This window comes from Maylandia zebra, linkage group LG8 (assembly GCF_041146795.1).
Source record: "Maylandia zebra isolate NMK-2024a linkage group LG8, Mzebra_GT3a, whole genome shotgun sequence".
In the NCBI taxonomy this organism is placed as follows: domain Eukaryota; kingdom Metazoa; phylum Chordata; class Actinopteri; order Cichliformes; family Cichlidae; genus Maylandia; species Maylandia zebra.
The window spans coordinates 24,730,328-24,743,030 of NC_135174.1; the positions used below are offsets into that span (position 1 = coordinate 24,730,328).

Sequence of the window (12,703 nt, forward strand, 5' to 3'; positions counted from 1 at the left end):
AGACAAGAACAGGGGGGTGAACATCTGTGTGAATATTAGGGTAACCAGTTCCTCCAGTGAGAGGGTTCTGACTTTATCAAGAATAAGCTAAAGTTGCTACAGGTAAAGAGACACATTAAACACATCCCCTTTCAGGATTTAAGAAAGCTGAATGGGAACAGAGTCAGTCATCTCAAGATGGGTAAAAGACTTCTTTTGAGAAACAAAATACTAAAAGGCAAGCCTAATCCAACAATACAGCACATCAAAATACTAATTAAATACCAAATCCAGAATCCCTGCATAATTAAAACAGACCTAAGCAAAACTCCAGTTTCCAAAGAGCAAATTTAACATTTCATGTCTGAAGACAATATTTTTGCATTTTATTCTGGCAATGTAGCTCTCCATGGTGTTTTTCAAAAGGTACAGATGCCTACACCCAAAACTAAATTTGTAAGACTAGAACACTGTGTGGCAAGGCTTTAACCAATGCTTTTCAATGTTTGAGTTTCATAAGTTTGATTTTTAAACCCCCCCCACCAAATCTCCTGAGCTTATCTAGCAGATCAGGTTGTGTAACCTGCTTTGTAATTGGTTTCTAAAACCAACACAAGTAGATTACAAAACATGTTTTAAAAGGACCACAGCCGTCAAGTCAAGCTCATGTCCCTCTAGGCAGATGAATATCTGCAGTAAAATAGAATGCTCATATTTTATAATCTTAATGAAAATGTTAAAGGAAAAAAATAAATAAATAGAGAGCAACATCCAGGAGAAAATGAAGTCTTTCTAAACACAAGACTCAAAGATGCTTTCTGAACTGTGCTTAGTACAAAGTGACTTTGATAGTTCTCATAACTTAATAAGAGCACTCACCAGACTTAACCTAGATGATGATCTTTGCTCTGAAAACTGTTCCACCCTCCACCCACCCTGGTATCAGTCCAGCTACTCAATAACTTCAATGCATAGAGAAAAAACAAAAAGAATACAAATCTGCCGAGCACCGAAATGTATTTTATTGTTCAAAAGACTAGCCTCATTACTTCCAGGACAGCATAGTGGTATCAGAGTTTTAAGAAAATGAGCATTAAGCATCAGGTCTGCTTCTTCTATAGAGTTTAAAGACAGGCCATCATTAACACACTCAGACTCTTAAAAACAGTCATACTGCAAAATGCATCCTTATCTTAAAGAGACAGGCAAACTATCAAATGTACAAATTTCCTAATTTGAAAGAAATTTTGTCTATACCATATATTTAGACAATGCTGTAGATTTTATGTTATCTGAAAGGTGTTTGTTAATTTTATGAGATGTTCAAAAACACGAGTAATACAAAGAATTATTTCTTCTCCAAAGACTGTAGTTCCTGTGGCATTTTTCTGACAGCTTGGAGGACATCTTCAATGTTGACTTTATCTCCAAACTCAATCTCTCTGTGTTCCAAAAGTATTCCCTGCAGGACAAACAGACAAGAGATACTAAACATTTTCTAGTATGATGGCTTCACTCTTAAGAAATTTGTATTGCAATATATTAGAACCATTCCAATGACATTGGATTAATGTGAAATTTTTTACCTGCTGTCTTTGCCCGATGACAAAGACCCCACCAAGGACAAAACCCTCTCCGAGAACATTTCCCACGAACCCATTCCTGAAAGCCCTTACGCCATTCATCCACACTCCAACACGCAGGAATGCCAGGAGACCCAGCTTCCGCTCACGAGGCCCATAAAAACGTCTCTGCAAGCATATGGAATGCTTGGTTAATTCATGCAGAGCTAAAGGGATTTTTCACACACCCTAAATGGGTCCAAGTGTATTTGGAAGCAGTTCTGCTTAAAAACAGGCCAAATGTAGTTTGCAGATAACGTTTGACCATGGTAGAACAGTTCATTAGAGGAAAATAATAAAGTTTACCTTTTCATCCAAGAAGACTTCCCCCTGAAAGTATGGCCTGAAGTTCTTGACCTCTGTGCCGACATCTTCCTTTACAACAGCATACAGAGGAATCCCGAGTTCATCCAGCTGAGGTTTCAGAGAGGACAGCTCTGCAGCTTCCTGCAGCCAAAGAACATTAAGAATCTTAACAGCTAGCAACTGCGGTTACAAACGGAAAGGTACAATTGAGGGGTCATGTTGTATTCATTATATGCACACTGCCCATATTTTGTGTGGTAAGCAGGGATTGTGGAACAGTACTTGATTGTATTATTACAGGAGGATGACTTTCTGTTAATTCAACAATCTAAATACTTATTTGACCACACTTAATTTTCAGGCCAATTTCATGTAATAGAGCCAAGTCAGGTGGATGCACTGCAATTATGTGCCCTCTCTGACCGGGGGAAAATAAAATATACTGAGACACTTCTGGGGGCGAGGTGAGCTACTGATTTACATATACATCCTCGTGCCTTTCATAGCTTAGATTTAGAGGATTATAACCACACCAGGTTAAAATACTCCAGAACTACCTCAAATTTATGCTATGCAAACCCACACTCAAAGGTTCAAGTTACAAGAGGCAGACATAGTTGTAGAGTATGTAGGTACTTTATATGAAGAAAGACTGAACTTCACAGCATTTGAGAGCCACTTTGCACCTCCAGTGCAAACATTTTCATAATTTGTATCATTTTAAATCACCATACCTAAACTGACACGAAATGTTTGATGTTATATAAGTTATCCATTCCCTTTTTCATTCCCCTATGTTGCCTTTTGGCTACAATTGACAAGAAATGGAAAATATGTGTATGGCAAACTTTCTCTTTTGTGTAGCAGGCAAAACCAAAGGGCTTAAAGTAAGAAGCCAATAGTTTATGATAGCCAACTGTCACTGGAACAATACCTCTCTGCACAAAAATCATCCAGGACGCCGGACTGCCATGATAACTGCTCCAGACTTTTCCCACAGAGACTTGGCTTTGAACGTCTTTATTTCTAAGGAAAGAGATTAGGTGAAAGGGTAAAAGTTTAGCAACGGGCTAAATGCGTAACAAATCCCAGCTGGGAGGGGAAAACGATTTTAAAACAAACTATTTTTATAATTGCATGGTTTATTTCGGTAAACACAGATATGACTCGCCTCCCTTCGTGGTCTTGAGTTCAGCCTCCTCTAAATATTTGAGAGTTGCTTCAAGCGGCGGTGTGAGAAATCTGTCAGTGATGAAATTCATTACACCGGTAACGAGGCCACCGACAGTGGCCACAACATTGGTTACGAGTTCCATTACAGCCTCTTTTTGCAGCCAGTTCTTGATTAAAGCATCTCAGCTCCGCTGTTGTTGCGCACTCTCGACCGCACCGCGTTCAAACGCGCATTTAAATTCCAACTCCAGCTGATCTGCCAGCGTTTCCCAAACCCAGCCTCTCTTGGGTGCAGATACTGATCAGATTGAATACAGCTGTATTTCATCAGCGACGAGAAGGTGAACGCAGATGCGGAAACATTCAATACAAACCAGTCATATGCACCAAACTTTGCCCCTCCTCCAGGCTAAAGGTCACTCAACAGCCTGGAAACTGCAGCGTCATCCAGTCGAAATGCCAGCCATGACGAGAATTACTTTGCACGCTTACACAATCAAGCATTTCTATAACAGGATCAATAAAAGCTCATGCAAACTTATATTATCATTACTACTAAATAAGCTAGTTACAGTTTCAGCTATTGTCTGCTCTAATATGGGTTGAAGCAGACTATCACATTAAAGGTTTTCTTTATTCGCTTGTATGTCACTCCACATTCCGTTAGCTCTGCACAAAGTTTGAGTCAAGGCTGATTTTAAATTCACCTGCTAAAAGGGGGGACAGTTTATGTGGAATCACCTTTAATCTCAGTTTAACATGTGGATGTGCCATTGGGATTTCTGACACTGCAACGTGAATGGAAGCCAACTGTGCTACTTACACAAGTGTGATGTGGAAACAAGCACGTGGACTGGGTTGTTTTCATAACTTTTAAAAATGAGGGGATCTTTAACGCTATGCAAAAACAAAAAGGACAAATGAATAAACAATAATAAATTATGTTGGCTCACTATTTATTGTGTATTTTCTTATTCACACATTAGTAACCATTTATGATTTCAGCTTCGGTAAAAGCTCGGACATGTGATGTGATCAAGCTTGGTCTTCTTCCTCTTCTTGGTCCTGAAAAGCAAACAAAGCTGAGTTACAAATTAATCAGTTTTAAGTAAAAAAAATAAATAGATATCACACTTGTCAGAATATAGATGTAGACACTGATTCTCAAACACAGAGACACTGGAAATGGTCCCTAAATGACCAGAGAGTGGGAATGATATTCCAATGATTTAGAAAAAAATTATATGATCATGCTATATTTTATTTCACTAAAATTGAAACTGGATATTTCGTAATTGCTAAAAACCAAACATATTTGCTGGGTGCTCTCAAGAAAAAGTTTGAGAACCAATAGATGAGTAACGCATTCACTCAGGTCAACCTTCTCCTGGGAGTCTTCCTCGTTAGACGGAGACTTTTCAGGTTCCTCTTGTGAACTCTCAGGTTCCCCGCGCTGCATCATTTCTTCTGCTGTTACCTCAACCTCAGCTGGAGGTGAGGAATCAGTGCTTTTGCTCTTCGGTTCTTCATCACCTGCCTGAGGGCAGAAAAGTTCTGGTTAAGCCTTGTTTTATTATTTCCAGCTTTTGAACAGACCTTTGACTCTGAAACCCAAAAGTGCTGCTTCCCCTGGGCAAATTTTCTACTTCAATGTTTAAAAAATGAGCAAAGTATTAAAGGGAAACATTGTGGATTCAAAAGAAGGTCATGCCACCTTTTCTTGGTCCAGGAGAATTCCTGATTCCTGTGCCTCCTGTTCAGATTCAGATGTCTTCACAGGTTCAATGTTCTCACTCTGTGGAGCTGAAGCTGGCTCCACTTGGATGGCATCTTCAGGTTTGCCAGTTTCTTCTTCATGGGCCTTATGGTAAAGGAAAAGTAAAGCAGATTAGATTATGGAGAACATAATAATTCTGTGTTTCTACCTGTGCTCAGTCTGACTGTGTTGTCTCAGAAAACTCTTGCTCTTCTCATCTTTATTTGTGTTCCTTGTCTCCTCTGTCCTCCCCTGGCCTGAACTTTAACTCATCTTCAAATCTACCTCACCACTCTGCTGATCTTTCCTTCATCTTTTCTTGTACTTGAGCCTGCACCTCTTGCCTCTTCGATCTGAATAAGTGCCAAACTGAATCCTCAACGCGCAGTCTGCATTTCACCTGCTTCACCTTTTCTGTGTTGTGAGAGTCAAGGTCAGGAGGACTTTGCTTGCTGTATTGATCTTCTGTTTCATTTGATTTTGAATCACTGCCATCTTGTGTGAGAGTTGACTGTAGTGGGCCAGTCTTCTCAGGTTCAGCAGTTTCAGACTGATCAACCTCCTGCAAAGCAGATAAGAGCCACAATTACTAACTAAACTATTTTAGCACCACAAACAAAATCAAGTTGTGCCATTTCTTTCTTGACAGTGTTTGACCACTGTTTAATGATATTTCTTACATTATCCAGGCAAATACGACAAAATTTCTCCTGACCTTATCCTCATCTTGGTCACCTTCCTTCTCTTCCTTTTGGCTGGTAATTCCTTCCTTCTCCTCCTCTTCAGTTTTTTCCTCAACACTATTCGTACTTGGCTCTATTTCTGTTTTTTCTTCTATTTGCTCCATCCTTGTCTCCACTTCAGTTTTTTCATCAGGCTTCTCTTCAAACTCCTCTTTGACCTCTGTGCCCTGCCCCTCAGATAGGTAAGAATGACCGGCCTCTGCAGGTTTTCCTTCAGGTGGCTCTGGACTGGTTGCTGCTTTATCTGTGATGTCCACCTGGCAGATCTCAAACCATTTATAGTCAGTGATTTGTAGTTTCTTTCAAAAACCATACGATGCAAGTCATGCAGTTTAGAGTGAGCTTGGTAGACTGACCCATCACCAAAGAAAAAAAACCCCAGAAGCACTAAAGGCTCAAAACCAAAAACCACAGAAATGAAAGGGACAATCAGAAAATATCACAGAGATTGCCACCACCTCCAGAGGCACTCATAAATTCTTATCACCTCCTTTTCAGTGACATTTTCCTGCACTTCAGTTTGGCGATCTTCTGCGCCTTTCTGGTTTTCCAGATTGGGTGTGTTTAATTTCTCATCTTGTATGGGTTTGCTGTCCTCCACTTCTCCTGTTGTGGCTGCGGTGGGTGCTTCAGAATCTGTGGGCTTGTTCTCAGAGAGCTGTCGATGTGTTTATGTTATATGTTTTTAAACGATTTGCTTAAAAGTATTTTGGAGTAATTGGAAGCAAGTGGAGAGGATTGAAATGAAAATAAGCAACTGGTCATTTTAAAGGATAACAGGAGAAATAAGAAAACATCTCAATACATACTAATTTTTTAAAATTTGATGTAAGAAACACAAACAAATGTTTGGTTAGATTAAAAGTTTTGTGTTTTACAAGTAGTTTGCGACTCCTCCCAGGTCTCACTGACCTTTCGCTCCTCCTCCCTTAGCTTCGCCTGGTGTAACTCCTCCTCTCTGGCTTTTGCCTGCTCTTTCTCCAGGAGTGCCAGTTTGGCCTTTTTCTACAAATGAAATTGTGGTTACAACAAAGATCCTTCTAACTATGCTTACATAGCTTACAAAAGCTTACACCTAGACCTTTTAATCCTTGTAATCCTAAAGTGGCTGTAGATCTCTATAGGCATGCAGGGATCTGTTGATACTTTCTGAGTCAAGGTAAAAAGGTGACTGGGTTTTTGTTACCTTGGCTTTTAATTTTTCAGCCTGATAAGCTTAGACTGTCTAAGCCTCTTTTATCCTTTATATCAGCCCTTAAAACCTATGTAAGGACAGAGGCTTTACGGCACTAGTAGTGTAAGCAGAAATAGTTTCACTGCTCACACTTTAACAGCCAGTGGAAGCTTCCAAGAGCTAATCATCTGTTTCACTGTCAGCTGTTGTTTACTACAGCACTTTTGTAGTTATTATGGTGCTAATTTAACTATTTGGATTCTGTTTAATACTGTATACTGTCACATAAGGCTGATGAATGCTAATAGTGCGACACTGTAAAATACTCCAAGTGTTTACTCCACTGAAAATAATTTAGATTTGAGCACTTGTAGCTTCTTAAACAAATGACACGAATGCTTATTTATGTTAGTTACATAACACAAAGACATATTTGGCTTTAAATTGTGACACCTGGAGTGGGAATAAAATTGACTCAAAATACTTTGAGGGCTTCAAAGTTGGACAGTTTTCAGATTATAAAGGTCAAATTTAAGTTACAAAGTACAAAAAAAGAGAAAAGAACCCCCACCCCAGTTTTAAATTTCTAGTTTTAAAAATTGTGGAGATGTCACCAAGCCAAACATCCATATCAAAACAGACAGCAGAACTGCATTAACTCAGTACTTTTATTTCAAAATAGTATTGCTTCTGATGATCACACCAAGCATTATATTTTGTAAGTTAATGGTGTTGCACCTGTTATTATGCAGCACATGGCTAGTCTCCTAAACACGATATGGACAGAACCACAGCAGCTCAGCCACAGAGCAAGAGTCACCAACACTATGGGTTAGTAACTGCAGAGGTCTACGCTAGACCTTTGGCGTTAACAACACTAAAACTACAATTTAATTCCCAAACTTACAAGGTTGTCATTTACGTTCGCTGCACTGTGACAAAGGCTGCGCCTCATATTAGACAATAAGTTGTGCATGCTACCCCCTACTGACAGGACAACAAAACAGCGACTATTATCAGGGAATTTTTTTTCTTCCACGATGCCGATTCTCAATTTTTTTAATTGTTTCTTAGTGGCATTGACAATAATCTTGAGTCTCCAACACTTATAAAAAATAACCAGAAATATATGCAAAAATTAGATCTGTCTGGCTCCCCCCCCTATTAATGCCCCGATTTACTAATCTTTTGATTCAGGTATTTTTTCTGACTGTGTTGTCATAAAATAGCATGACTTGTAAACTGTAACAGGTGCAGTAATGAATAAAAGAAGAGCTCGCCTCTGTTTGGTATTCACGGTTTGAGCTGTACTTGTAAAGCCAGTGAGCCAGATACAGGATCGGGTTCACAGGTCGCTGCTCGGCCACTTCAGCCAGCCCGTCCGCCAGGCACTGACCCAGGTTTCTTTTTAAATACTCCGAGTCCATCCGTATGTTTTCCTGTCTGAATAGCGAAAAACATCATTATATTAACAACTAAAGTGAAAAACGCATGTATCACTTTTAATAAACAGCAAGTAGCGTCGGAACAGGAAGTTTCCCAGCAAATAAAACATTTCGGTCGTTTTTGTTTTTTTCTGTTAGCGGTTAGACTAAGCGTTTTTCTCTTCTGTTTTATAAATGTTAGTTTCATACAGTAACTAAAAAACGACAGGAAGACAAACAAACCTGCTTCTTCCTGAAAGTCCGTGTGTAGTGGTTAGGGCTCCATGGTAACGGTGTCACATTATTAATCTCCCCCTCAGTGTTTTGAATTAGCCAACTTCTGACTGCTACTGCTCTATACACCACAAGTGTATTCTCCCAGTACCTATAACTGCAGCTTATGCAGTGGAGAACGGTGTGTTATGATTTATGAGTTAATCATCATTTGAACATTTAACACATTTTAACAGCCGCTAAATGACTGTGATTTTTTACTTAATAATAAATAGTTTACACAACAAACCACGTCACGAAACGTGTATCTGGAATTGTAGGAAATCTGTAAATGTACCTGTCTCTAAGGTACCACGAGCCAACTTCTGTAGTTTAAATGTGTTATAGGCTATAAATAAAATATGTATGTGACAGTCAACACAAAATGCTTTAGACATTTTTCATAGTGCTTGTTTGAGGTGTTTTTTTTCTTTTCTTTTTAATTTTCTAAAAATAATTTATTTAATACAGTGGGCTGACCTCAGAAACTGAGTATCGATCTTACACGAGTATGGATCTGATAACAATACCAGAACTGGCATCAATATAATCGATATCAATACTCTGTTTTTTTCATCGTTTCTTTTATTTGCTGTAAAAGAATTAAGTAAATATCTGCAGCTACAGTTTTACTTCATAAAGAAAATGTATAATACATAAGGATAGGTACAAAAATAGAGAAACATAGAGTTGTGTGAAAAAGTATTTGCCTGCCTTCTTTTCTTTTCTTGTACATTTGCCACATTTACATGTTTCAGATCCTTAAATGATTAAACTAAAATATATTGAAGAGTTATGACTTTCCTGTCACTGTTCACTGTAATCCTGTAATTTGCAATTAGAAAACACTTTGGTGACTAAACTCAATTATTCATAAATAACAATTCAAAAGAAAAAAATTTAAATATCAAGATGAAGCCATATACATCAAGAAACATGAAATGTCCTGAAAACATTATATATAACTGTGACATTAACGAGCATTTAATAAGTACATTATATTTCTGATAATGTGCAGCAAACTAAAACTTAGCTACTTAGATGTATATCTGCACATTTCAGACATTGAAATTTGAGCTGCAGTTGCAGTTGCAATGCATAGATAAATGCAATTGCATTTATCTATGCATTTCACTCAGACAAAATACAGACAAACATTTTGAATTCTGTATGGTGATCTAAGAATGTGACTCAGGTACCTTTATGATAATTCAAATGGCTTCTCAGACCAGTAACATGAAGTAACATTGCAAGAAGAGAGAAGTCAGACCTCTCTCTCTTGGCTGAAGAGCTCCCTCTGAACACCAGACCCAGTGCAGAGGACTGAACATGAGAGGCTTTTTTTTTAAACATATAATGCTATATATGTAAAGGTTTCCAGGAGTTTAATTTAGTGAATGCTTTATTTAAAAGCATTCTTGTTTTAGTGACTCTGATCATAATGTTTCATGGAATAACCCTGCTGGTTCCTATTTTGGTACAAACAGCTTTGCCTTTAATAATTATTTAAATAAAGACACTTCCCATTTTGCAACCATAATAAAACGCTTTTGTCTGCAACGCACAGCTGTGCAAGGCAGCAAAGCCACTTTGTGAGTTTCGAGAAATGAAATCTGCAGAGAAATGAAACTATAGCTGTTGTGGTATGTGGGCTTTGTTTTTTTTTTTTGGTTTTTTTTGCTTCCTTAGTTTATAGAGTTTAGGTTTATCCTAAAAGAATAATGGTTGTGTTTTTGTGATTTTTTTGTTTTTTTTGTTTCTGCATTACTTTTCTTATTGCTCCTGTTATTGCTGATTTGGTCACTTCCAAACTAAACAAAATTAAAATACTAAATTTCAGGGTTCTAAGTAAAGTGTTTGTAAAGTAACACACAGGGGCAGTGTTACCTCACAGCAGAAAGGTTGGATCTGTATGTGAACTGAATGGTTGCAGCGATAGAAATCATGTTCAGTTATGCTTCTCAGTCAAACGGCCATGGTTTTAATTTGTATAGAATATAAAGGATTTCTGTCCTTTAAATTTCCCTTCTGTTTGTTTTAGTTTTATTTTGCAAAATGGGTTTGTGTATTTCAGTTTCATTGTTAAAAATGTTAGCTTTTCTTATAGGAAACCCACTATAGTGGGTTTTTGGTACCATGCAGTGGTTGTCAGGAGGAAAGTATTAAGAAAATCAAAGGAGATATTATAAATCCAAACCACCACAATTTGAAGTTCACTGTTGCTCAGTGTTTGAGAAAGTTCAGTTCACTCTAATTTTTAGGATCTTTTATTGCATGGGGGGAAATAGATGGTAATTTTGCAGCACACACAGGGGGTGCAATGCTGCCTGAAGATGACTCCATCATTAACTGGATCTACCAATCTCATACCCAAGGTGTCAATTAATACTAAGTTATGTTTAGTATGTAACCCAGACAAAACCGTTTTATCATCTAAACTTAGCCAGGTAATTGTTATAGACTAAACCTTACTAGTGAGTGGAAGTAAAACTTAAATGGAAAGGGGAAAAAATGAGTACAAAACATAAAACTCCCAACAGGACATGACGCAGGGCCACCTGGCTGTTCACTCTGGAAAGTGTCCCCTGTAGACTCAGTTTTAATGAACATGCCATAAAATTGCTGGACTGTCTCCATTCAACCTCAAGTCCAAGTCATGCTGGCCAGACATGAGATATGAGATGTTTTGTCACATTTGGAATATGAGGTGTTGTTATCTGGGTCATAAAGTATCCTGCTCATTTCACCACAAACCAAAAATAATACTGTGAAATATTCATGGTAATTATTCTTTTTTAAAATGTGTACTTCTTCATTTTTTCATTTATTAGTAGTCAAGGATTCAAGGCCTTAAGTTGTATAATTGACAAACAAAATACTACCTGAATCACTGATCAAACTTTTAAGCCAGATCTATTTAATCATTTAGGATTATTTTATTTTATATGCTGCTCACTGTGTTCTGAAACTGAGACAGTAAGCTGGCCTGAGGGAGAGGAGAAGGTGGGAAATTTGTAGCAGGCTCCATTTCCAAGAAACCAATGACACCCAGTTAACATTTGTAATCGCAGGTATCATTTTCCTTGTATAATCATACTACACACCTTTCAGCCAAATATAGCCTTCACATCGACATGAGGGACTTTCACAATCAGGCCCTCTGACTGCATATGCGGATGATTTTTAAACCAAGTGTGTTGTTTGTATAATGTGACCCTCCATAAATTTGATAAGAGGTGACATCCTCGTATTAATATTATTGTCATTAAACTGCAGATGCAGGTTTAATTTGAGTCATAGATGTGGGGGAAGCACATTTAGTAAACATTTGATACTTTTCATACATAAATTTTTAACATCAGCATAATACACATTTTAATTTTTTTTTAAAAAGAAAAACACTAAAATCGGTGGTAGTCCGTAGTAAGTCTTTTACTTCTTTCCTGTCTTTTATTGGGGTGCAAAGACATGTGTTTTAGATACTTAGGTGGGAACCTTAAATCTATAAGTATGTTTTATTCGTTCAAATATTCTTTCAAACATTAAATTGGGGCCATCGAGTGGGTCCATTCACTGAATGTCTTTAAAAAGTGTGTTTTGGAGAGAAGTTGGACATACAGAATGGTAAACCAAACTGCCAATTTACTCAGAGCAGCAGTTTGATTTATAACCCTCGTGCTTCTTTGTAATGGCAGTAAATTATCAAAAGTGGTCAAAACTGATGCACATTGTTAAATACCGAACTGTTGACATCAGAATGGCCTGATAACAAGGGGAAGGTGTCCCACTATGAGTTCACACAGGAGTTTCATCCATTATCCTCACATCCCACTTATTGATACAATATATTTCTATTGGCTCCAGTCTGTAAGGATGGTATCAGCCACACAGCTGACATAATAGCTCACAGTGGAAACAGTTATTGTAAGAGAAAGTTTTAATATAGATGTTTATTATTTAGGCTCATAAACATCTGGAAAAAAAATTAATCCAGATTTTCAAACTGTACATTTGTTTTTCTCGTGTATGAACCTGCAAAGTATGCTCAAGTTTATTTCTGAAATCAGATAAATGGATTACAAACACACAAGAATACTGAAATACAATAAGTTTAACACCTCTGATTTAAATATTTTATTGGTGAACAGAGCTGAGATTTTAAGGTTTTTTTTTTTTTTCTTTTCTTTTCTTTTCATTAAATTCAACCAAACACCTGCAGTCCTGTTTTCAGGCTATGTTTAACTCCTCTGTGT

General features: G+C 37.6%; 1 protein-coding gene and 1 pseudogene across 3 annotated transcripts; both read right to left on the reverse strand.

The window, feature by feature from the left end:
- Positions 1 to 979: 979 nt before the first annotated feature.
- Positions 980 to 3,442, reverse strand: LOC101484707 (peroxiredoxin-like 2A; annotated as a pseudogene). Its single transcript, XR_013099910.1, has 5 exons — positions 3,079 to 3,442; positions 2,842 to 2,933; positions 1,908 to 2,048; positions 1,566 to 1,730; positions 980 to 1,441 (listed from the first exon to the last, which is right to left on the reverse strand). The product of XR_013099910.1 is annotated as a peroxiredoxin-like 2A (transcript).
- A 577-nt stretch (positions 3,443 to 4,019) lies between these two features.
- On the reverse strand, positions 4,020 to 8,578 carry dydc2 (DPY30 domain containing 2). Of its 2 annotated transcripts, XM_004556751.5 has the most exons (9): positions 8,421 to 8,578; positions 8,034 to 8,196; positions 6,492 to 6,584; positions 6,067 to 6,237; positions 5,552 to 5,836; positions 5,246 to 5,398; positions 4,795 to 4,941; positions 4,462 to 4,617; positions 4,020 to 4,145 (listed from the first exon to the last, which is right to left on the reverse strand). In XM_004556751.5, the coding sequence occupies exons 2-9, from the start codon at positions 8,178 to 8,180 to the stop codon at positions 4,116 to 4,118; spliced, it is 1,182 nt and encodes a 393-aa protein (XP_004556808.2). In that variant the 5' UTR covers positions 8,181 to 8,196; positions 8,421 to 8,578; the 3' UTR covers positions 4,020 to 4,115. The 2 variants fall into 2 exon arrangements, with proteins under 2 accessions (XP_004556808.2, XP_004556809.2); XM_004556752.5 differs by lacking the exon at positions 6,067 to 6,237.
- Between the last annotated feature and the right edge of the window lie 4,125 nt (positions 8,579 to 12,703).

Excerpts from the sequence above, each read along its gene's own strand:
- dydc2 (XM_004556751.5), bottom strand. The coding sequence starts at position 8,180 with ATGGACTCGGAGTATTTAAAAAGAAACCTGGGTCAGTGCCTGGCGGAC. Across the intron at positions 6,585-8,033 it reads ACCGTGAATACCAAACAGAG|AAAAAGGCCAAACTGGCACT; the intron begins GCGAGCTCTTCT and ends TTTCATTTGTAG. Across the intron at positions 4,942-5,245 it reads ACTCTCACAACACAGAAAAG|GCCCATGAAGAAGAAACTGG; the intron begins GTGAAGCAGGTG and ends CTTTACCATAAG.